Source organism: Vanessa cardui, chromosome 13, assembly GCF_905220365.1.
Source record: "Vanessa cardui chromosome 13, ilVanCard2.1, whole genome shotgun sequence".
Classification (NCBI taxonomy): domain Eukaryota; kingdom Metazoa; phylum Arthropoda; class Insecta; order Lepidoptera; family Nymphalidae; genus Vanessa; species Vanessa cardui.
Window position 1 is genome coordinate 1,327,172 of NC_061135.1, and position 26,079 is coordinate 1,353,250.

Sequence of the window (26,079 nt, forward strand, 5' to 3'; positions counted from 1 at the left end):
TTAAGTTCTTAGTTATTCCTAATAATATTTTAATAATGGCAACCCTACATCAATTAGACTGCATTTACACAGCATAATAATCACTAAATATAATAAAGGTTCGTATCGTATATGTAATAAGGATTATTATCCTGCAAAACTATTTCATTTGTGGTTTATTGTACAACATAGCAGTTACATTACTTCAATTGTTAAATCTTTATAGTTTTCCATAGCCAAGATTGGTTCGGTCAAGGTTAATTATTTGCATAATACAGTTTTTATTACGGTTTAACTCGACCTATTTCGAGTAACTTAATGGTAATATCCAAACTCAACAAATAATGTTTCTAAATAAGTGCTATTTTTCGATTGCATGCTCATCATACTTATACGAGTATACCTTATTTTTATCGGCAGACTGGCTACCGCCTACCGTAGACTTTGGCATACTTAATCCAAATTATAGTTTAATTAAATAGCAACTTTCTCGGCTTCGCTATCACTAAGTAAGAAGAAGTAAAGAACAAAAAAACACTTAGGTGGCTCTGCTATATTATGTACTACAAAGAGTTCTTGACAAATGTAAGTATATTTATGGATAATAAAACTCTGTTCAAACTAACCGCTTAAATAAATCAAGTTTAATTTTACTTCCAAAGTACAAGCAAGCAATTTCTTTATGAATATATAATGAATAACATAAATTATTCAAGATTTCGACCAAAGATATCAAGTCAATTCAGTATCATAGTTCTTTATATTCCTTTACTTCTCTTGTGGGTGAAATAGGCTATAGAACCGAACAGTTTAAAATGACCCACAGCAATCGTTTCTGTTTTTTATTAAATGATAGACGAGCACATCAATCGCTTTATTTCCCTTCGTCCATAAACACTGACTGTGTGTATAAACTATTTCTTGCACTGTCAATGTGCTGCTATAAATGGGACCAAATCTGCTTGTGCTTGCTCACTCATTGTTCAAATCAAAACTCAGTAAAACAGAGTATTGTTATGTTAGGTAAAAAAAGTGAATAATTAAAAAAAATCCTAATACTTTAAATGTTTTCAATGAATATTACAACCCACTGGGCGCTGCTTCTATGGTTATCTTTATTAATATTATAAATGTGAAAGTAACTCTGTCTGTCTGTTGCTGTTTTACGACCAAACTGCTGAACTTAATTTGATGAAATTTGCTATGAAGCAAACTTAAACTCCAAGAAAGGACGTAGGATACTTTTTTCCCTAGCAGATGACCAACCAACACCCTAAAACGCGAACGAAGCCGCGGGCAACCACTAGTTTAAAAATTAATATTTAATATCTTTTTATATTATAAAAATTAAAAATATACATAAAACATTACTATTACCCAATGATATTCTAATAAACAGATAGGTTATATCCATACTAAACAACAGAAAAAAGTGTGCCGCGCCGGGGACCGTTTATTTTACATTTTGTTACAAGTAAAAAGGATAGCTTGATAAAAACAATAAGTAAAAGGGATAACTAGATGTTTTAATTACGCAAAACGTATTACCACGTTATTATGATGTATTATAACGTATTACTACGTAAAACGACTAAAGGCAAACGTCACAATTAGGACGTTTCTAGTCTTCACTTTTTGCGCGTTAATAACATATCTGTTTACTAAACATCATTGCTATTACCCCAAATTACAAGATTGATAAAATTAATATTAATATTTTAATCATAAATAATAATAAACGGAATACAGAAAAAAATATAGCGTAAAATACACCTCAGGTAATCCCAGTAACAACGACTAACGACCTGCGTCTAGATCTTGAGGGGAAACGAGTGGTCGTTAGGTACACGACGCTCGGACGGGATATTTATCCGTTTCTTACTTTTCTTAATATTGTTGTATTCAGTTATGGATATTGTGCGAAGTAGCAGAATAATACCCGATTTGAAGGTACTTTGAGTAACACATTATGGAAGTAACGATGATTTAGTATTGGGATTATCTAATACCTATTCTGAGGTACCTTGGATCGTTAGGTTCTGACCGTTCGACATGACAATTAATATATATTATCCGGTACCTAAAAGTAAATAAATGCAATCAAAAAGAAAATACATAATTCTTTACACATTCCTAATTAATAATTTATGAAATGCTCGTAAAAAACTTGAACGGTAAATCATAAAGCCGTACTAAATCGCACGAATTAAATTCGACAGTTAGGTATTTCGAAATTTAGTGAATCGACCAAATTTATATTTTTATTGAATAGCCATTACAATACTAAAAAATTGTTTATTGTTCTTTAAGCATAAAAACAATTTAGTATATCAATTATAATTTTTTATCATATCAGTTAAATATATTATATACCTGCATTGTATAACTACATCTTAAACTTATTATATTTTTTTTCATCATTATCGACTTAGAAATAATTTGGTAACGGAAACTATCGTAAAAGTAACGTATACTAAAATCAATATCGGTAGTATAAAAAAATAGTATTTCAGGATGAAGACTTGGTAATTCACAAGGGCATGTATTTAACTATTTAATAAAAAAATGAAATTTGAGACATGATTAATAGATTAAACCTATGTTGCTAAGGCAAAAAGTTATCTTTTATTTTTAAAATAGCAACCAATTTTGTTGTTAAAATTAGAAAAATAATATTAATGTTGAATTAGAATAAAAATATGTATGTTAGAATATCTATAACTTATAATATACAAAATATAATAGCAGATACTATAGTAAGTGGAAGCTTAATTCATTCAATTGAATCGAATGAATATAACTATTTTCTTATCCTAAAATTATTCTAGATTTAAATATTTATTAAATAAATAGTTAAGGCAGAAAAAATTACGTAAGTTTTATGCTTTTTAATTTATAGGGTCTGTATGTGTATATAATATTTTGAATTGGCAACCTTGAGTCACATAAAAAAACCTAGCAATACTGGTGACAGCTAACTTTCCGTCATCTCATTATTTTTCTAAAATATTTTAATCGAGTAAATAGATTCATTGATTATATATTTCTTATTATCAAAAACACAATATAATCTTCAGAATGCATTGCCTGTGTTAGGTGCGTTGAATTCGATGTTAGTGCAAAACTTTCTAATAAAGCAACGCTATTACAATAATGAAATATGTCGTCGCATTATGGATCCATGTACAATCGAACAAAACGAAAGTGAATAATTGAACGTGTGTTTAGTGAATTAACGTATTCTAGTTGTATATTATAGTTTAAAATGGCGCAGACAGTGAGACGCGCCATCGAGGCGAGATATCCCTCATGTTATATACCTAGTAGAATTAAGGAAAGGAGGGCAAAAGCCAGAGCCCTGAGGTAAGTTCTGAAATGCACCGTTATATCGATCCAGTTTTTAAAACTACGTGTCAATATTTTTTTTGCAAGCATTAACTTAAAAAGTCATACATACCTGCATACTTTATTTGTTTTTTGTTTATAATCATATAAATGTAGGTGACCTAAAACCTCTATTATCAAATAATAATACATGCAATGGCTTTCTAAGTAATTTTTATAGACTTGCTTGTACCAATATAAAATATACACAAATGTTTGAGGGTACAATTATGCATGTTTACCTAAATTTAGGTTACCTAACATATTCCATTTATTATTAAATGATTATCAGAAGCTTTATTCAATAGAAAAAGATACATTAAAAAAAAGATAAATAATTCTATAGATACTCTTTAATTATATGTTAAAGTTTAAAAATTATATCCGAGCAATAATGCATATGTGGTTGTTTTTGTTGTTTATCCTGTTAATATGTCTGGATTCAATCTTGTAACCTATTAAAACTAATGAAAAAAATACTTTATGGCCTTAAATTTGGCAATATTTTTATTTTTATAGTAAAGTATAGGAGTTTAATGGATGATATGAAAAAAAGCAACTACCTTAGTGTTTACCTGAATCATACCTTGAATTTTGAATAGGTACCTGAATCATACCTACCCTACTTGTCATATATGCTACAGCCAAAAAGAATAATTTAGTTTGTTGTTTTATTGTTTGAAGGTATAGAAACAAGAGATATAATATCATAGTTACCAAAGTTAGACATAACATAAGGGAAGGGAGAAAATTACAGACAATTAAAAATAATAACAGTAAATAACTTTTAATAATTTTATTTAAACAGTACAATAGAAAGAGAAAGAGAGGACAAGGTCACCTGTAGGAAGAGAGGTGTTAAAACGCTTTTTCCTTATGTGATGATTCTGGCAGATCTGTCTACTATATAAGCAGCAATAAGTAACTTTTTGGTAGATTATAGTCTACCGAAGAGTTATTATTATTATATTTTTCTTTTTTCCGTTGCACATCAGCACACAAATGCTGAGGAGTATCAATATGATATTATTTATTACAGAATGGAGAAACAACGCAAACCAGATAAGCCTGAAGACTTTGTATGCTATTCCGATAGTGATAGTGAAGAAGAAACCCCAGCACAACAGCACACAGTTCTGTCCACATCATACAACTTTGTAGATTATGTACGATCTAGAGAAATTCAAGCACCAGAGGTCAGTAGAAATAAAACATTAAATCCATATAAAAGTACATATATTTAAAGTTACTCTGGAAATCTAATTTGAATGCATAACTAAAAGGCCTGTACTCTGTAGTAATTGAATTATATTATAACATTACACAGTATCTAATCTATATATGTATTTATACTATACCCTATTCTAATGTAAGAGATATAAAAAAACCTTACATTTAGTATTGCTTGCGATTTGTTTATGATGCTACTAGGAAGATTAAATTTAGTTCGTAAGTTGGTGATTCATATATAGTCTTTATTTATACAACACTATTACTACTAACACATATAACTGTAAAAGTTGGTAATAGCCACTTAGATGACGTCCCAAACACATTTGTTTTCTTATAAGGTCATAATGATTGTCATAGTTTCACTGGAATCATATCAACTCACTGTCAATATTATTTATTCATCTTTACTTGTGTTGTGCTTAACAAAACTAAGTACAATGGCAGTATGTTTGCAAATTATTTTGTAATTAAAAATTAAAGTAATGTATTTAAAATTAATAAATTGAATCAAGTAATTCTGTTGTTATAAATTGTTATTAAATAAAAAAAATACTGAAGATAATGTTTTCAAATCTGGTTTCAATATTTTACCATTCAAAAGTTTGAAGTGTTACTGATGTGTATGCAATTCATATACGTGGCTCTCACTAAAGCATAAAGGAAACTATACAATACATACATATATCTAATAGGTTAAATGAAATACATCTCCTACACTTCAAATTGCAAATTCAGAAGCCATTTGTCCAGCAGCACTATATTTATGAGAATGCTAGTTTACTTTATTTTAGATTTAAGAATTTGAATACTTACTTTAATTTAATGATATTTGAGAGTGATTAGTTAAACAATGACTTACAATGTTACTATTTGTGTGGCAAATACATGAAGACAAAAAGAAAGATGTTTGACTAAACAGTGTAAACAAACTTTATAGTAAGACCGTTAGTTACTCGTCCAAATTTAATAACATTACACTGTACAAAACTACCTTTATGTGTTTAAGTAATTATAAAATCATCATCAACGACAGTATTATATATACTATAAAAATATATTGTGTGCAATAAAGAAAACAAAACAACACATTGTACAGTAATTACAATAAAAAAAGTATACACTATTAAAGACTGCCCACTATGTCTCATACTTGACCATGCTAATAATTTGTCGGATAAAATCAAATCAAGAACTATTGGGATATGACACATAGATTCTATTGTCATAGAAACTGTGTTCGGGTGTAATACACTATTTATATGTTTTATTTAGGCATAGTAGTCCTTATCATAAATTTTTCCTTACCCAATATGTTCATAGCATGTTCATGGGTATAGTTTAGTGAGCAGTCCTTTAGGATAATAGCTATGCAGTCATTCAAAAATCAAAATATACTTTATTTAAGTAGGGTCATAAATCCTCTCTTGATTTGTCATGTCATGTTTCTTGATAACCGCATTATTAAAGTAATTATTATGTCGTAATAAGCTATAATCATATGTACCGAACGTAAGAGAATAGTTTTGTTCCATTGTTAGAATTAATATAAATGAAAAGGGTTCATTCTAGAATTATGTACAGATATTTAGACATTCTTTTATTTGATGGCAACTGTATGTGTCTCTATATTTAATCATAAAATTAAACAACCCTGATAGTTTGATAAAATAATAAATTCGCAAAATAATCTTATCTGTTATCAGTCCTTTGCTGACCTTTCTTAATCTAATATTTATATGCAAAGGTTCTTTTAAATCTAGTAGTCTACATTCACCTATAAGAGACACATAATAAATATATTTATGATTATGTTTATCAGGGGAAGGAAAAATGATAGATGTCACAGCACTTTTATAATATTTTTTATCAATTAGTTGAAACTAAAGGCTGAAATTGTCAAATGATTAATGGGACAAAGAAAGTAATTCTACAAAAGTACTTCTGGGCTGGTAGAGGCTGGTATAGATTAAACAAATGTCATATAAGTAGAAATTTCACCTATTCTTATTCCATTTTAGTTTAGTCTGGAAAAGAAAAACTGTCGGGAAATTTAACTTTTTATTGCTAAAAGAAATAGAATATAATGATTACATTAAATATGGAACTTTAAAGAATTCAAAGTTCAAAATTTCTACCTTTACGAATGAGATAATTAAAGGCAACAATGGCAGTTAGATAGACCCCCCCCCCCCACCATTTTTAAATAAAACTAAAATAAAAACAAACTAACGCATATATGATCTTTATAAATACTTTCACTATATTTAATGTGCTCAATTGAACTCTTCCAGCCGCGATCCGTGGACCCGTCGTACGCAACCCGCCACATGCTGACGCACGACATGTTCCGCGAGACGCCCGTCAACCTCGGCAACATGAACAAGGTGTTCTGCTCGCAGTGGCTCTCGGACAGGCAGGTCGTCTTCGGTACCAAGTGCAATAAGGTACGAAGCGAACAGTAACACCCTTTAAATGACCCTTATTACAATATATAATTAGAGTCCAGTTTAATTGATACTGATGAGGTAACAACATACAAACAAGGCAATTTCTTGATGATGCTTAATTTCATAGTTTAGTGCAGAAGTGAAGTGAAGTGAAGTGAAACGTTAGAAAAGTCATCGGTTAATACTTGGATTTTAGCCTGCAATTGTTTATTAATAATCTAGTATTCTGGATTCGCTTTCTTTGCTACCATAAGTATATGTCATTGTTATTCCAAGCATTTAAATGTTAAAAAAGAGTAACTACTGAGTTTCTTGCCGGTTCTTCTCGGTAGAATCTACTTTCCGAACCGGTGACAGCTTCACTTAATTGTAAAATGACGATTCAAAAGTGCTTATAAAAGCCTACTTGAATAAAGTTTATTTTGATTTTTTTTTTATTTGAAAAAATATTTAATGGACATGACGAATTTTGTTGGATGTGACTTCGTAAAACTCAAATATGTAGAGTCACCCACTAAATATGGTTAGTGTGTGTATGTCGCTGAGCTGGGCTGGGTCGATTGTTTGCAGCTGATGGTGTACGACGTGCGGTCGCGCTCGCTGGACGCCATCCCCACGCTGCGGCCGCGCGCGCCCTGGCCCGGCGCCGAGCACCAGACCGGCATCCACGCGCTGCAGATCAACCCCTCCCGGTGCGCACGCACACGCGCGCGCACACACCCATACACACGCACTCGCGCACGCACCCATACACACGGCTCGCGCACGCACTCATACACACGGACACGCGCACGCACTCATACACACGTGCACGCACTCATACACACGGACACGCGCACGCACTCATACACACGTGCACGCACTCATACACACGGACACGCGCACGCACTCATAACGTCCTGCGTGACCATCTCGATCGATTTTGGCTATACCATATATACCAGTTAATTACGTACTATTCCATCACTCTTGTAATCCGAAAGGACTGCAATCTTTAAGTCATATCAATGTTTTGGTTAACCGAGAAAAAAAATTTGATATTTCTTAAAGTATAGTACGTACTTTCTTGTATGGTCTTCAGGCTACTAAAAAAATCACATTTCCATTAGCAAAGTATTTACTTTCCATTAGAAAAATATTAATTTAAATTTTATTTTTAAACAATAATGTAAGTAAGTCTTAAAGGATCTTTTAATTTTATCTATAACTTACAATTATACTAGAATATCGAGAACAAGATATAAACATCTAAGCAGTGCAAGAAATGATTACTACATTTCGGTCATCATGTGGTCAAACATTTACTTCTCTTCGTTCCAAATATTATATTTCACTACATAAATATTAAAGGTTATTGTAAATCCATTTCAGAACACTACTTGCCACCGGAGCGCGGAACTCCTGCGAGCTCGCGATATACAGCCTACCCACCCTCGACCCGGTCTGCGTCGGGGAGGCGCACAAGGACTGGGTCAGTGGCCAGTTGACTTCCAAGCAGGATACATTAATTGAAATAATTGTATTTAATTAACATGACGTTGTATTTTTTAAATGTTAAAAAAGAGTAACTACTGAGTTTCTTGCCGGTTCCTCTCGGTAGAATCTACTTTCCGAACCGGTGGTAGCTTCACTTAATTGTAAAATGACGATTCAAAAGTGCTTATAAAAGCCTACTTGAATAAAGTTTATTTTGATTTTGATTTTATCATGCTCCTGTGACATTATTATTATTATTGATAGTGGGTATGATGAGTAGTAACTAGTAACGCTCGCTCGCCGGCAGATCCTGGACATGTGCTGGCTGGACGACGAGTTCCTGGTGACGGGCTCGCGCGACTCCAAGCTGGCGCTGTGGCGCGCGCCGCCCGCGCCCGCCGCGCAGCGCACGCCGCAGCACCGCTTCGTCGCGCCCGTCGCCGTGCGCGAGTGCCGCGCCGGTACCGCCGACACGCCACACCACACTGCACTCTAACACGCCACACTGCACTCTGCCACACCACACTCTGCCACGTCACACCACACCACACTCTGCCGCGTCACACCACACCACACTCTGCCACGTCACACCACACCACACTCTGCCACGCCACACTGCACTCTGCCACGTCACACCACACCACACTACACTCTGCCGCGCCACACTACACTCTGATATACCACACTGCACTCTGCCACACCACACTACACTCTGCCACGCTACACTACACTCTGTCGCACCACACTGAACTCTGCCACACTACACTACACTACTCTATGCCATACCACACTACGCCACATTATTGTTGTATAAAAAACTACTAAGTGTTCGCGACTTCGCTCGCGGCGATGACATAACTGGTTGGTCGTCAGGCGTTAGGCATATAAAGTAGGCCCGTTTCCATCCATGAACTTTACGTTTGCTACATACAAAAAATCATTCGTTTAAATGGTTTAACCATTAAGAAATAGTATATCGAATGACAAATAATACTTGAAACAAGTTTTAACACCGGATTTTGGGGTAGAGTGTAATAACTGTGTCGTTTGCGGTGCAGGTCAGAAGGTTCGCGCGCTGACGTTCAACACGAAGTGGGGCGAGATCGCGGCGCTGACGCTCAACGGCTACATCCACGTGTTCAGCGCCAGCACCTTCCGGCAGTCGCTGTCGCGCAAGCTGCCCTCCTGCCAGGACCTCGTCTGCCTCGCCACGCAGGTACCCTGAGGGATACACCCATAGCTGGCAACCTAGTATCACTATAATCTTGCTATAATAGTCCAGGAATTTTAGCACTAAAAATCGTTCCGCTCTACATAAAATCCTTCTACGTGATTTTTCGAATGGATTATGTCGGAGGGTGCCCTCCGACATAATCCAAATGTAAGTAAATCAATAATTTTTGTATAAAATTAGTAAAAAAAGTTTGTACAAAAAGTTTTATATAAAATTTGTAGAAAATTTCATAATTGAAAAATTTTTTTCGTATCTCCAAAAATGATTGAGTTACTTTACAAAAACAAAATAATTGTTTTTTCTTTTTACTTAAATATATCGGAAAATATCAACAATAGGGGGAAAAGTTTGGTATAGAAAAAGTGGGAAATTTTGTTCTCTACAAAAAAGATTTCTTCAGTTTTTTATGTAAAACTTACCGTTTCCGAGATATATGCGAAAAAACGTTTTCCAAGATGGCGGCTAACGCTCGCGGTTTCGGACGACAGAAACTCGGTTTTATACTTGGGGGGCACCCTCCGACATAATCCAATGGAAAAATCACGTAGAAGGATTTTATGCAGAACGGATATCTAAAAATCTTGGACTATAATTCGAATATCCTGGTACTATCTATGGTACTTAGATATTTGAATTAACTGTGGAGAATTTATATGTATATAAGTTCTCTACTCTTTGAAGTTTGTGTCGAATATTCCGTGTGTTTGAAGCCTAATTTAAGGTAGGTTGTTTTTTTTAAACAAACAACAAATGTTTTGTTGCAACGCTATAAATGAGTATGTAATGATTGATATTTTAAATTCACTGACAGGTGATCCATTAGTCCATTTGTTTTGTTTTAATTAATAATATTAAAAATTAAAAAATATATAAATTAACATGGCTACTTTTTGTACTAAAATGACATGTTTATCATGTTTATTTTTATTTTATTTATTGGATTTCGATATTTCAACGCAACTTGGTAAATTTCCCGTTCTAATAAACTGTAATAATGTAAATGTCCATACTATGATACTCTACCAGGAGAGCGGCATCTATGCGATCGGTTGCAAGTCGTACACTCTGCTGCTTGACTGTCGCACGCTGCAGTCCGTGAAGAAGATAACGTCGCGCTACAACGGCTGCGGCATCCGCTCGGCCAGCTTCCGGGGACACATGCTCACCATCGGCACCGGACTCGGTACCACCACATACCACCCACATACCACCAATATACGAACGTCTGTCAACGCTATGCGATGTCTTTTCATCAATACCATTATCATAATTGGATTCATATATAGTACGACACAACTTGGATATATCAAATTATCAATATTTATTTCTCATGCGAATATGATCTTTGCACAAACGTAATAAGGGGTCGTCCATTAATCACGTGAGGCTTGAAAGGGGGGGGGGGGGTTGATAAAAATCACGAAAATAACACACCCCCCCCCTTGTGTTAGGGTGTAGTAAGATATCTCGTGTATTTATTTTTTCGTCTAATGCGCGATTTTTAAATAAATATTGTCCTTAATTTCAGAATAAAATAAGATTATAGTTTATACCTGTATTTAAATTAAGATTCGTTTTAGATACTAAAAATACACGTGACGTTGAGAAGGGGGTGGTCTTAAACCTCACTACGTATCACCAATGGGGGAGGGGGGGTTAAAAATGCTAAAAAAAGATCACGTGCTTAATGGACAACCCCATACCAACAATATACCAATGTCGTCTGTCAACACTGTGTGATGTCTTTTCATCAATACCATTACCATAATTGGATTCATATATGTACGACACAACTTAGATGTCGCATCGGCAAAATTCGTAAAACCGATCACATCCGAATTGATAACGCTATATCAAATTATCAATATTTATTTCTCATGCGAATATGATATTTGCAGAAACGTAATAACTTGTAATATCGCATGACCTAATATATTCTTCAATTTGACGCGTGGGTTGCATGCACTTGCTTTCTCTGACGCGTGAATCTATAGCGACGAATAGCGTCGAATGGCGCGATAGGGAGCTGTTTCTATTGCTTGTATAAATCGGCAGTAATCGGTTTGATTTTCATTCTATTGCATTTTCCGATGCTACATCTAATTTGTGTCCTACTATATATATATATATATATATATATATACGTATATGTTTGTGCATATTTATGTATATTTATGTATTTTATATTATGTATAACATCGAAATCTACTGTATTATTATTATATATATTTATAGGAGTCTATCGCTATGTATATATTTTAAATTTTTTTTTTAACTTCTGTGCACACCCTACTGACTACTCTCCTACACTATTCTGGGTTGACTGGCAGAAAAGTCCGCCCTTTGTACACGTTTGATCTGTGCTATAAAGAATAAAAAAATATTTATATTAGCTACTACAAACTTAAACATAGAACTATCCATTTCGCCCTTATTTAAAACTAGCAACCCGCCCCGGCTTGACGCCACGGATGCAACACTGATACTAAATATACTACAGAATTTGTTTACTTACAACATCACAATAGAAACATCTAAAATTATAAGAGTTTCTATACTATTTAGTAAATGCATTACCAAATAGTATAGAACTTATATACACTATATACAAAAACATTCCTATCGAATCAATTGCGTCTATTAAAAAAAAACCACATCAAAGTCCATTGCGTAGTTTTAAAGATTTGAACATACATAAGAATGTAGGAACTTTTGAGAGTATGTATAGTTTGTTCGCGTTAAGAATGCAGTGAGTTGTCATTGTTTACCGTACTTACTCCGCCCACTGACCAATCAAATCTTTTTAACAGAAGGGTAAAGGTGTTTGTATATTTGTGTCAAAATTCCAACAAATTATATTTGTTTTAAAGGCTAAGTGTAATGAATTTAAAAAATACACATTAACGTAAAAAATCGAAATTAAGTCATTAATATTTTAATCACTATTTCTAGTGTCGTCGTTAGTGTTTATAATAAAATAATTTTCTGCAGCGAGTTCCATAACATTACCTAAATCCCACATGGCAATTTCTTCTTGTAAGACGTGGTCGTAGCATTTCTCGCACTTTTATTTTTACAAATTGGTGTGGTATTCATTTTTTTTAAATATCAGTTAATAATAATAAAAAAATAATTTAAATTATAAAAATATCAGTTAATAATTAAATAAATCCACCGTCACGTTCGAACTTATGTCTTTACCTGTTCAATGTGAACTTGTAATTTGAAAAGATTTGATTGGTCAAAGGGGCCGGTAAATAATGACAACTCACTGCATTCTTAACGCGAACAGACTATAGTGACTTTGTTTATTTATAAAATATTATATTTAAAAACGAATCCAATATTTACTTGAAACACCATCCATATTTATAAGAAAAAGTTATCGAAAATACATAAACAAAGCTGTATACACAGTTCTACAGTTATTTACAACAATATATGATAGGGCTTTGTGCAAACCCGCCTGGGTAGGTACCACCCACTCATCAGTTATTCTACCGCCAAACAACAGTACTCAGTATTGTTATGTTCCGGTCTGAAGGGTGAGTGACCCAGTGTAACTACAGGCACAAGGGACATAGCATCTTAATTTCCAGGCCTATATGCTCGTCAGCCAACGTATACCATTAAAAAAAAAAAAAAATCAAAGTATTGAACTCTACAAACTTATATTAAGCAATATATGTAGTATAATTTTACACATTAATTCTTAAGCTCTGTCACAAACTTAACATACTCAAAACTAAATAATAATTACTTTATGTTCGTTCCAGGCTTGTTGATGTTCTACGACCTGAGGGCGGGCAAATACTTGGAGAGCAATATCCACTCCTCGAAAACGGTCACGCTCAAAGCGTCCAAAGGATACGTGGTGAGGACATCGTACTACTGTAAAATGATGAGGAAAATACTTCTCTTGGTAGTAGAATTGTATGGAAGTACTTCTGAGTAGCTGCTAGTCATGACTTATTCTACCAACAACAGCCTGTAAATTTCCACTGCTGGGCTTAAGGCCTCCTCTCCCTTTGATGAGAAGGTTTGGAACATATTCCACCACGCTGTTCCAATGCGGGTTGGTGGAATGCACATGTGGCAGAATTTCTATGAAATTTGTCACATGCAGGTTTCCTCACGATGTTTTCCTTCACCGCTGAGCACGAGATGAATTATAAGGACAAATTAAGCACATGAATCAGCGGTGCTTGCCTGGGTTTGAACCCGCAATCATCGCTTAAGATGCACGCGTTCTAACCACTGGGCCATCTCGACTCCATGCTATTGTAAAATAATGAGGAAAATACTTCTCTTGGTAGTAGAATTGTATGGAAGTACTTCTGAGTAGCTGCCAGTAATGACTTATTCTACTGCCACACAGTTATGTTATAGAATCACAAAATACAGGGTGAATAAATTAGTGTAAACTATATAAAGGATATAACATCTTAGGTCGCAAATTTAAAGCGCATTTTCGATGTGATGATGTTAGGTGGTGTACACTTACCGCCATGATATATCATACTAAAAAAATTGCATTATAAATCATAAAAAATAATTACGACTTGTCGGGCTGTATAATTGAGTACACTTTAAGCAGAACACTAATTATAAAATATATGTTTGCAAAGAAAAAAAACATTTATAAATTAATTAATTTGACAACCTCGATAGTCGAGTTGTGTGTACATCGGTTTTCATCGTTACGTCAGTCCGAGGTCCCGGGTGCGATTCGGGAATCGAGCCGAGTGGATGTAGATTATCATTAATTTTCTATGTTGACTTTTTTCTGGGTGCGCTTTAACTACTTACATTGGGATCAGAGTAATGTATGTGATGTTGTCCAATATTTATTAATATATTGGATTGAATAAGATAGGGTAGGGCTTTGTGCTAGCTCGTCTGGGTGGGTACCACATCAGTTATTCTACCGTCAAATAACAGTACTTAGTATTGTTGTGTTCCGGTTTGAAGGGTGAGTGAGCCAGTGTAACTACAGGCACAAGGGACATAACATCTTAGTTCCCAAGGTTGGTGGCGCATTGACGATGTAAGAAATAGTTAATATTTCTTACAGCGTCATTGTCTATGGGCGATGGTGACCACTTACCATCAGGTGGCCCATATGCTCGTCCGCCAAGCTATACCATAAAAAATATATATAAGTCGGATCGACAGCGACATCAGTACGATCGAGAGACATCATAGGGGCGTATTACTAGGGTGATCGAGCAATGAGGAAACCGCGAATACAGGAACACGTTTACTCAACGTTAAAGTACTTAATACACTTAGTAGGAATTCAGTATCACACTGTATCACAGTTGGCAACGAAGCGAATGACAGTTCCTAGGATGGAGGTATAGTACGACACAACTTAGATGTCGCATCGGCAAAATTCGTAAAACCGATCACATCCGAATTAAGTACGCCATCCCAAATTATCAATATTTATTTCTCATGCGAATATGAGCTTTGCACAAACGTAATAACTTCTAGTATCATATGACCTAATATATTCGTCAATTTGACGGGTCGATTTACATGCACTCGCTCTCTGACGCGGGAATCTATAGCGACGAATAGCGTCGAATGGCGCGATAGGGAGCTATTTCCATTGGTTGTGTAAATCGGCAGTAATCGGTTTTATTTTCATTCCATTGCATTTTCCGATGCTACATCTAATTTGTGTCGTACTATACTGATCTTCACGAGAGCGGAATCGTAAGTGAGTCGTCTCTGAGCGCCTCCACCGGGCAGGCTCCGTCGTTAGGGTAGGGTAGCACGAAGTTAGCCGCGTCGTGACGTCACGACAGTGCTGCCGCCTCGCGGAATTCGTGCCGCGCTTCGTTACGCTAAGGAATTCATGACCGTCTCCGACATATATCTACACTAATATTATAAAGAGGAAAACTTTGTTTGTTTGGTTGTAATGAATAGGCTCAAAAACTACTGGACCGATTTTAAAAATTCTTTCACCATTCGAAAGCTAAATTAATCCCGCATAACATAGGCTAAATTTTATTTTGAAAAAAAAAATAGGGTTCCGTAAGATATTTTGGGTTTTTCGGACAAAAAAGGAAATTTTTGATTTTTTGCGTATGATGCCTAAACTATAAAAGATAGAACTATAAAATGTTCTAACTCCGGTCCTTAGAGGGCATAATGGCCTCCGACCCTAAGAACCTCATCAGATTCGTGGCTGATGTTGGTCTGGCTGAGGTGTTGTGATCACGAATTTGAGGTTTATCACAATAGATCCAAGCGCCGGTTGCAGTAATTCTTCAAATGTGACCGTGCCTCAGCAGTAGGGATATTAGAAGACTGATTATGAACTGTTACCTACGCGGGCGAAGCCGCGGGCGACCGCTAGTATATAATATAGTGTTTGTTTCGCAGTTCCCGGACGAGGAGGCGGACGGGTTCAACCAGGTGAAGTACGTGCCGGCCATCTACACGCACTGCTACGACGACAGCGGCACGCGCATCTTCACGGCCGGCGGCCCGCTGCCCGCCCCGCTCATCGGCAACTACGCCGGCCTCTGGCAGTAGCGCCGCCACCACACCACCACCACACCACCACCACATGGGATCGGTTGAACATTACCACTGGGTATACATTATAGTACGACACAACTTAGATGTAGCATCGGCAAAATTCGTAAAACCGATCACATCCGAATTATAGTTTGTTCGCGTTAAGAATGCAGTGAGTTGTCATTGTTTACCGGCTTTACTCCGCCCCCTGACCAATCAAATCTTTTTTAACAGCAGGGTGAAGGTGTATGCATATTTGTGTTAAAATTCCAACAAATTATATTTGTTTTAAAGACTAAGTATAATGAATTTAAAAAATTCACATTAAAATAAAAAATCGAATCGGGGTATTAATCAACAAAATTCTTAACACTATATACAATTGTTTGCGAATCTTGCAATCGCGATGTAGAAATTTACGTATTTTGACATAACGTCATCTAGTAGCTATAGGTTACATTAATTATTACGTGTACAGCCTGAATAAATTAAATATAAATAAATAAATAAACAAAATTTAATAAAAATAAAAATATCAGTTAATAATTAATTAAATGTGAACTTGACTTTGTAATTTGAAAAGATTTGATTGGTCAAAGGGGGCGGAGTCAGGACGGTAAACAATGACAACTCACTGCATTCTTAACGCGAACAGACTATAAGTACACTATCCCTAATTATCAATATTTATTTCTCATGCGGATATGTTCTTTGTACAAATGTAATAACTTGTAATATCATATGTCAAATATGTTATACCTAATATATTCGTCGATTTACATGCACTTGCTTTCTCCGACGCGTGAATCTATAGCGACCAATAGCGTCGAATGGCGCGATAGGGAGCTATTTCTATTGTTTGTATTGATGTTACATCTAATTTGTGTGTACTATAACCTGTTTAAATGATTGGCAATAAACTATATACAATTTTTTGTACTATAATTATTTGGTTAAGTAATTCGAGTCTTTTTTATGTTGTGTATCCATCGTAACTTGGCCTTAGTTATGTATGAGCCGCGTTTTGTCTAGGGGTCGAGTTGAACTATTTTAAATATGTAAAATTAGCGATATCAGGTGAGTTGAAAATGAATTTCTTTCTGAAAGTAACTTTAGTTGTAAAATAGCTAGTTGTATAAAACTTGTACCTTCTAGTGTTCAGTTCAAAATATATGATGTAAATATAATTAGTAAAATCTAATTTTTACGTGGACTTTTATTTTTTTTTCAATGTAATTTTGGTATTTTTGGGACTTAGAGGTTATATCGAAATTGTCTTTTAATTTAGATGTATTTTCTATGTTTAAAAGCTCGATATTATCTAAACTTTCTTTAAAATAATTAATAATAAATTAATTTAATGACAAAAAAATGAAATATCTGTCCAGATTCCTTTATAAGATGTGTATTTAGAAAATTTTCGTTTATAAAGCCGTATTACCTCATTATAGTTCACAATTGAAAACAAGAAGAACACAAGAATGAGATTCACTATGAGTAATGATAAAAATAGCCCCGTTCAATACCACATAGTTTACAAATAGTTTATTTTTACTAAAGTAACCTAAGTCCAAAGGTACAAGGTTAACGACTACAGATATAAAAGCAAAAATCAAATGCAACATCCGTTAATATTCCAGTACATTAACCTAACAATTAAATTTTACATCATTTTAATTAAGCATACTTTAAATGATTGGTAATGATAGTGCAAATGGTCTATGTAAAATTGAATATTTTTGGAGTGTGTGTCTAACATAGATGCTTTATTTTGTAACTCATAAAACAATTTAATGGCAAGAAAATCAAAAACCAAATCAAAAAAGAGTCAAATTCTAATTCTAAGAGACTGAAACAGTCAGATGTTCTAAAACTTCACATCTTGTTCTTTATAATAACCCTTTGTTTGACAGACATAAATACAGAAACAAAATAAGTATACGTCTATTGGCTTACGAAGGCGTGCCTCTGCACGTTAAATAAATTAATCTTTAATAATATAAACTTGACAAATAACATATATTTGTATTTTTCTGCTGACTCTACTCGTAGTCGTCTTGCGCACACTAAAACTTGTAAGCACGAGCGTCACTCACACACACTACGACAATAATTATGTAACGTGAAGTGGCGCGACTTATATCTCTATGCCTATCACTTTATGGTAACAAAGAATTAAGTTTTAACTATACCGCACTGTGACGTCACAAATAGGATACCAAAACTTTAAAAAATCAAAAGTACGCCTAATAATAATTGACTAGTACGTTTTGAGCTAAGATGGCCCAGTGGTTAGAACGCGTGCGTCTTAACCGATGATTTCGAGTTCAAACCGGGGCAAGCACCACTATATATTATGTGCTTAATTTGTGTTTATAATTCACCTCGTTCTCGGCGGTTAATGATAACATCGTGAAAAAACCTGTATGTGTCTAATTTCATTGAAATTCTGCCACATGTGCATTCCATTGGAACAGCGTGGTGGAATATGTTCCAAAGTCATTAATGAAAGAGGAGGCCTTAGCCCATTACAAGCTGTTACTTTACTTAGTACCTTTTGCACTAACATTAGTATCATCTTGTTTACCTTTCCTTTTAAATTACTTTATTTTTGAACTGGAGCGATCGATTTGGTGATTGTCGTTATTTAATAAACTTGGCCCTGATTGAATAATATCAATTTCAGAAATAATTACACCGTGCAAATTTAATGTCCTTTAAAACTCTGTGATTGTATAACATGTTAGCCGGGACACTGCCTTGCATATTGAATAATTATTATTAATTAAAACGCTATTAAAAGCTAGACGCTGAATTACCTTATTTCGTAATTATCTACTGGGAACGGACGATGTTTCTTCGTAAAAAAATAAAGACATATTTCTCTTTCATAAGTATGTAGATCACTTCCAGTTGATATTGGAATCTGACATATGGGCGGAGCTTAACAAACATGGCCGACACAACTATATTTAAAAAGTATTTTGATGTTTGTACGAGTACTAGGAAATAAATAATACATACAATAACTCAAGCTATGTAAAAAAAAAGTGAGAAAATATTCTCAAAATCAAATAATACATATTGTAAAATTGAATTTAGTGATTCTAAATTCGTTTATATTTAATCTGTCTAGTGTGATATGTCCATACGTCAGATCGCAGTAGAGATTGGCAATGTTTCCCTACCGATACAGTACGCGCGATCTAACTTTGCCGGTTAGAAACCAGTCTCAAAATTGCGCAAATACTTTTTACGAACAAAGGCGAGGATTACGAAGACAGCTGAACTAGAGATGTCAATACGCATTTGTGCGTTTACATTTACGTAAATAGTTGGTTATGGTTATTTTTTTATTGTTTTAAATGCGCGAACGGGTCATTGACCCTCAAGCCGGCTTGCTTACATTGCGCGTATTGTAAGTGAATTAGTCTGCTCAACTACGATCATATCTTCATGAAATCTCTATGTAAGCAACAAATATGTAATCTACATGAATGTATGTCATGAAATTGGATGTGCAATGCCAGTACAGAGCCATATAAATATATTCATGACAAGGAAACATTGTCCATATAATTTATTTAAAGTTAAGTACTAACTTAGTTGTATACTGTTTGGAAACGAGGTGTTTTTACGTATAATTCTTACCATGTAAATGAAAAGAACTATAATGATGAATTAAAAGAAATTATACTGATTTTGTCTTTCATTAAAAGGAAACCCATTAAATCAAATATTTATAGAAATTTTATTTTAAGCATAAATGCAGATTATACATAGAAAAATTTAAAAAATATATGCAAAATAATGCAGTCTAAGCATGATCGAAATCTAATTATGTTTTAGAATTAGGAAACACCCAGCCGACGGGGATAGGGGTTGACTCTGGACCATCATCGATGTACTGGTCCCAATCCGCTCTGGAACACAAGAGGACAAATTTGTTTTAATTTGAATAAATACAGTGCCAGGGTTTTTTTAGAAACGGTCTGTTTACATGTAATGTTCGAATGATCCATACCATAGTGTACTAATATTTTAATATTAAAAAAAAAGAAAAAAAATATATCTTGGGCGAGAATTAATGTCCTCTGCCCTGAGGTTGAGCGCGGGGCTTGAGATTAAATCTAAAGTTCGTCCTGAGGGTGTCTCCTATGAGATCGCACCTCGGTTGAGAACGAAATCGGTGGGGAGTACCTGCAGTCTATCGAACGGTCGCTTTTATACGAGTCGAAAGATACCCCAACTACCCGCAATAAGTTCGGCTTATAATATGATATTAGTGCAGCATCTACTACTGATTTTCTTGTCTAGAATCCATATACCAAACTGGTGGTAACTTTACATTTAGTACAATGCTTGTAAAAGCCCACTTGATTAAAGTATATTTTGATTTTGTGAAATGAGAAAGACACAACATACCTCACAACGATGAAACGGTCAAAATCGCCTTTAAAGTCGACCTGCGGGTTGTCTTTCCCGCCAAACAGCGCCTTTCGCCATTTCGCCGTGTTGGCTTGTATCTCCGATTCGTTATCGATCTCGTTTCGTTCGTCGAGCTTTGCGCGTAATTCAACTTCCTCCTTTTCATATGACGCCAATTTGTGTTCCCATAGGTGCTTTAGTCTGTCTGGAAATTACAAATACACGCTATTTAAGTGTTACGCAAAAAGAGCATTAATTATATAATTGTATCATGCACTAGTCAATCGAATGCTTTGGGAAATTCCCAAAATACTCCTCATAATCTGCAATTTTTCTAGGCTCTGTACTATCAAGAAGTACTATTCCCGCCTCTGTTATCAAGCTGTTATCTGTCATATTGTAAAAAATTGCTCACTAGGCAAAATAGCATTCACAATTTTTTTTATATTTTATTCAAGTAAACTCTACAATAACGCATTTTTAATTGTTAATAATTCCAATCTTCCAATGTTTCGGAAATCATCCAGAAAAAACGGCAGGGATCTCTCATAATTGCTTTTTAAATAATCAGATTTATAATGATAGGCATTCGAAAGCATTTCTTAATTCACATTTTAATGTTTTTAAATGTTCATATATAATGTTTTGTATTAGGTCTCCTTATTCGTAAACCCTACCACACACGGCAAATAGTCGTTAACTGCTTTGGACTAAACCTAAACTGATCAGAGTCAGACACCTTATGTTAAGTGGTCACCACAACCAATAAACTATGACGCTGTACATATTTTTAACCATTCCTAAACATCGCCAAAATGCCATGAACCTTAGGCAATAAGATGTTATGTGCCTTGCGCCTGTAGTTATACTGACTCACTTACATTTCAAACCAGAACAACGGTTAGTAGTTTGACAGTCCGTCTCAGGGAGGACCAGCTCTAAATATCGAATAGAAAAAACCGCTAATCATAAGATTGTAATTAACTAACTACACAATATTCATGTGCAATAAAGTACAAACAAATATCAGATTAATTTATCAGACTTTGTAACAAATGACTCAACTTACCCACATTTTCTTGAAAGTTAGTACTCTCAGTATCAGATATTATTTGCCCTTTTCCCTTAGCAGTGTTCTCCCTTGCTTTTCTGAGTTTCACGAGAGCCTCAAGTTTGATAATACTCTTCCTAGCATCATGTTTCTTCCTAAGCACTTCCTTCAAAACTATGTCAGCTTGAAACTTTGCTTCTTCTTTCTACAAAAAGATAGATAAAACTTTGTAAATAAAATTATTAAATTTAATTGCACATTACACTACATCTACGGATGTTGTCGGGCTCTTTATACCTGCTTGGCTTTCTGTATAGCGTCCTTTATTTTCTGTAAATTTTCATCAATCTTCCTTGAATTTTCTTTACTCTGTCTAAGCCATTCCTTCCTCTCTTCTCTCATCTCTTCCTTCTTACGTTTTAAACGCAATCTTTTAGCCCTTCTCTTGCAGACAAGTTTCTTGCTAATATTTAAACCAGACTTGGATATTTTTATGATTGTATCTTTGAGAACTTTTTTATTGATATCTATATTTTGAAGAGCAGACTGCCAATCCTCGTCTGACAGATTATGACTTGTCGACAATGTTTCCTCTTGAAGTTTGATATCATGGAGAGCTCCGAGAAGGCGGATTACATCAGCCTTCATTTTCCATATTTTCATTTTATTCACCTTAGGCTTTGGTTTTGCTGGAGGCATGGCATCTTTGAATTTCCTCATAAACTCTTCATCTGATATTTCAGGAGGTGGCACATGGATAGGGGGTGGAAAAGGATAACGGGGAGGCATATGATTTTGGAATGTAAAGTTGCATCGAAAATTATTAAAATAATGGGGGTTTTGGGACATGATTACTTTAAATGTATAAAACTAATATTAAAAATTAATTATTAAGAGTTTATGTCGACTCCGGCAGCTGGCACTCGGCGTCTTTCAATACTTGCTCGGCTGCAATGAAATCCTCGTGTTCCTTTAAGTCTTGTTCACTTTCTAGGATGTTTTTAAGGTCTGCAAATGCCTTTGCCAGTCTGTAAATATAATAAGAATACTATGACATGTGACTGTAACCATAGCCGCATTTGTCAACTAAGCCATGCGAAATATGTAAAAGATGTATGTGAATGCTATATCCTCACTGCCATAGTCTGGCAGAGGTATAAGTTTTAAACAGAATATACTTGTTACTGGCTTAAAAGAAATGTAAATTTTCTGATTATCCATTAAAAAGTAAATGGATTGTTATAATGTTATGCAGAAAGTTACCATTCTAGGATTTAAAATGGAAAACCAAAGTTTTCCTTTAAAGTTTATTTTTTAAATTTTATTAATTATAATACAAAACAATTATTTCCTTTTTGTTTTTGTATTCTTTTTCTATTTATAAAATGAGTATTACAAAGTATATACGAAAATGTGTTTCAATTTGGAACAGCATTTTTTCAGATATATTATTATGTGATTCTAAAGTGCATTTAACACTAGCAGAACTGTATAATTCTAATTATAATGAATTAAAATATTTATAGCATTTACAAGACATCAGTCAAGATGTAGTTTGAACTATCTTAGGTTTACCTTTGACTCAGTTTAAGTTATTAATGAAACAACACATTGTCATCACTTTTAGAAGCAGTGTTAGGAAGTATTAAAATTGAAAGTCAAATGACTGACTGCCTACACATTATCATAAAAATTTTTAGAAGCGGAGTTGCAGGAAATGTTACAATTGAAAAATCTTAAGCCTACACAAATATACATACAATCTTGGTAATATACACTAACAAACAAAAGTAACAGATAGAACTAATTCTAACAACCGCATTGTTTTGGACTAAGATGACTCATCAACGATTTTTGTACTCAAGGCACTTTTTCAGTCTAACAAAGAGAATCATAATGGAATGTGCTTAGTGTGACTGCACATCTGCTTCGAAACTTGCGAATTATAAATTGAACTATTGGGAGTTAACGCGAAATATTAAGCGCACGACCACCCCAAAGCTAAAATCTAATTATAGAACATGTCTTACCGCCGCTGGCAGTCAGGGACCATCATAAGCGACTCCTGAAGAACCTCCTCCTGCTTCCTTATATTGTGTTCGTCTTGACCCTCGTCTTTTATTTTCTGTATTCTATTTTTCTGCTGTTCTACCTCTTTTTCGTATACAACTTTTTCCTTAGCGATGCGTTTAACGACGCCGGTTTTGATTTTTATTTGCCTGATGCGCGGATCTGCCATTGTTGAAGTCAGAGCATAAAATAAAAAGTGACAACTAATAATGACATACACTTGACATGTGCTGGTTTGAGGCTAAGTTATGGCTACCAAATGATCACTGGCTGCTACTGATAAATATTAATAATATCTCAGAAAGTATTTTGATACTTAAATCAGAGAATTAATAATTTCAGAGACTCAATAATTAGTATTTACCAAAAATGAATTTTAAATAAAATAAATGGTACGCAGTGCAATTTTGGCTACCTAAACCCATCACTTCAAACAGGTAAAATAAAAAAAAATAAAAAAAAATAGTGTCTGCCGTGAATAAAGAACACATTTCTTTTTTGTTGTTAAATCAAAATTAATTATTTTAAACGACAAAATAATTAAGAATAATACTGCCCTTGTACCAGTAGTTTCATTGGCTTACTGACTCTCAATCCGGTACAAGATAATACTAAGTACGCAGTATAAGTTAGTAGTAATAAAATCTTGAAGTTTCAATCTCCATATTATGCCAAACTGGTAGGATACATGTCCCTAATTAATTAACTATGTTTTTGTTAAACACCATAACATAAATTGAAATAAATATATACAAAAAAACAAAGACAATTCCATTATGTATCTATTTTTTTTTATATTTATAAATTTATTTTATTACTTTTGAAAAATAGGACGCGTTTAGAAAAATATATGTACCATATGTCCACTCGTGAAGAAGGCACAAATATATAATGCTTAATATTGATTCCGAATAACATGGATTCTGATGATGAACTAAAATGGATTTTCAAAGTATTAAAACGTATTGAAAAAGTTTCGTTATGGAACAAACGGGCTGAAAGATAAGGAATCTGAATCCAGAAACGATAAGGAATCCAGATTTCCACGAAGACTAATAACACCAAAGACAAATTCCGAGTGAATGAATAAATCCTCGTAGAGTTCAAACTTTTTGTCATCAATTTAGAATCCTAATTGCAATTAAATAGTTGTACTACATTGCAAAAAAAAACAAGAAGGCACATTAAAATCAATGCATTTATAAATATGATATAACAACGGCACGGACATCAAATCTGTAAAGATATAATAATAATTAATAATAAAAAACGGGTGGGACCGAATAAGAATTCCATCGAATAAATCTCAGCAACCTAGAATTTGAAAGTTCAGAAAAGACTTTGGCCATTTTAATTAGATGGAGTCTTGTTTTGTAAAAAAAAGTATAACAATAAATTTCGCTTTCTTTACTGTAATAGTGTGGAGGTTTTGGTGTTCAATACATGACGTTTAGCAAATAAATATTATGTAAAGCAGTAAACAAAATACTTGATATAAATGACTGTATCTTATCGTTTAGGCTAAATACAGAACACTGTAGCGTGTATTGATAATAAAATAGTAAGATTTTAAATGGACAGTTTTGCTAAAGCATTTTATAAATTTATCTTTATTCTTATATAGAATGAAATAAATTTATTTGTTGTCTAAACTACATTCATTTTCTAAGTTAATTGCGATTTCGATAATTTATGACTTTTTGTTATTGGACGTATCGTTTCAGTATGATATTTAACTATTCCATGATATTATCTTATATATTTTAAATTTTAATATATCTTCTGAAAGTTACGGAGAAGTCCTTTCGATTTTGAATATTAGCCGTCTTCAAAATTTAATTGTCCTAACTGTAGAGACTAAAGATTACTTGCATTTGTCATAACATTATTTTCCTCTATAGAAAAAGGGTATTCTTATTCCAATTTTTTTCTTACGTATCATATTATTTATCTGTGGTTTTTTAGTATTTTCCTTTCGAAAATACTAAATAACATAGCCGAAGAAATATCTCAAAAATATTCAGAATGATAAATGTATATTTCATTGCTCAAGAAAACCATTTATTCTCTACCAGCCGTTCTGGGTAAGAACAACCCACTTAACACATATTCTACCGCCAAGAGTAATAATTAGTTTTGTTGTAATGCGATTTGAAGGGTACGTGAGCCATTATAATTACAGAAACATAACTCTAACTTATTTCAAAAGGATGCGATGATAACAGAAGTAAGGAACAATTCAT

At 34.0% G+C, this 26,079-nt stretch overlaps 3 protein-coding genes across 3 annotated transcripts; 1 reads left to right on the top strand and 2 right to left on the bottom strand.

The window, feature by feature from the left end:
* The first annotated feature begins 2,925 nt into the window (after nt 1-2,925).
* Nucleotides 2,926-16,491, top strand: LOC124534813 (DDB1- and CUL4-associated factor 12 homolog). Its single transcript, XM_047110832.1, has 10 exons — nt 2,926-3,342; nt 4,403-4,559; nt 6,888-7,040; nt 7,614-7,735; nt 8,415-8,514; nt 8,827-8,980; nt 9,578-9,735; nt 10,780-10,936; nt 13,530-13,627; nt 16,150-16,491. The coding sequence occupies exons 1-10, from the start codon at nt 3,245-3,247 to the stop codon at nt 16,300-16,302; spliced, it is 1,350 nt and encodes a 449-aa protein (XP_046966788.1). The 5' UTR covers nt 2,926-3,244; the 3' UTR covers nt 16,303-16,491.
* Nucleotides 16,492-20,019: 3,528 nt separating this feature from the next.
* Nucleotides 20,020-22,615, bottom strand: LOC124534631 (cytadherence high molecular weight protein 2-like). The gene is made up of 4 exons (XM_047110574.1): nt 22,064-22,615; nt 21,785-21,971; nt 20,713-20,920; nt 20,020-20,210 (listed from the first exon to the last, which is right to left on the bottom strand). Exons 1-4 carry the CDS (start codon nt 22,613-22,615, stop codon nt 20,126-20,128), a joined length of 1,032 nt encoding a protein of 343 aa, XP_046966530.1. The 3' UTR covers nt 20,020-20,125.
* On the bottom strand, nt 22,456-24,052 carry LOC124534632 (tubulin-specific chaperone A). The gene is made up of 2 exons (XM_047110575.1): nt 23,797-24,052; nt 22,456-22,794 (listed from the first exon to the last, which is right to left on the bottom strand). The coding sequence occupies exons 1-2, from the start codon at nt 24,003-24,005 to the stop codon at nt 22,665-22,667; spliced, it is 339 nt and encodes a 112-aa protein (XP_046966531.1). The 5' UTR covers nt 24,006-24,052; the 3' UTR covers nt 22,456-22,664.
* Between the last annotated feature and the right edge of the window lie 2,027 nt (nt 24,053-26,079).

Bases quoted from the DNA above. Each gene is read 5' to 3' on its own strand.
- LOC124534631 (XM_047110574.1), bottom strand. From the start codon at position 22,615: ATGTCCCAAAACCCCCATTATTTTAATAATTTTCGATGCAACTTTACA. The intron at 20,921-21,784 runs GTAAGTTGAGTC...TGTAATTTCCAG, and splicing joins TAACTTTCAAGAAAATGTGG to ACAGACTAAAGCACCTATGG. The intron at 20,211-20,712 runs GTATGTTGTGTC...CTTGTGTTCCAG, and splicing joins GACCGTTTCATCGTTGTGAG to AGCGGATTGGGACCAGTACA.
- LOC124534632 (XM_047110575.1), bottom strand. From the start codon at position 24,005: ATGGCAGATCCGCGCATCAGGCAAATAAAAATCAAAACCGGCGTCGTT. The intron at 22,795-23,796 runs GTAAGACATGTT...TTATATTTACAG, and splicing joins GTCCCTGACTGCCAGCGGCG to ACTGGCAAAGGCATTTGCAG.
- LOC124534813 (XM_047110832.1), top strand. From the start codon at position 3,245: ATGGCGCAGACAGTGAGACGCGCCATCGAGGCGAGATATCCCTCATGT. The intron at 7,736-8,414 runs GTGCGCACGCAC...AATCCATTTCAG, and splicing joins CTGCAGATCAACCCCTCCCG to AACACTACTTGCCACCGGAG. The intron at 8,981-9,577 runs GTACCGCCGACA...TTTGCGGTGCAG, and splicing joins CGTGCGCGAGTGCCGCGCCG to GTCAGAAGGTTCGCGCGCTG.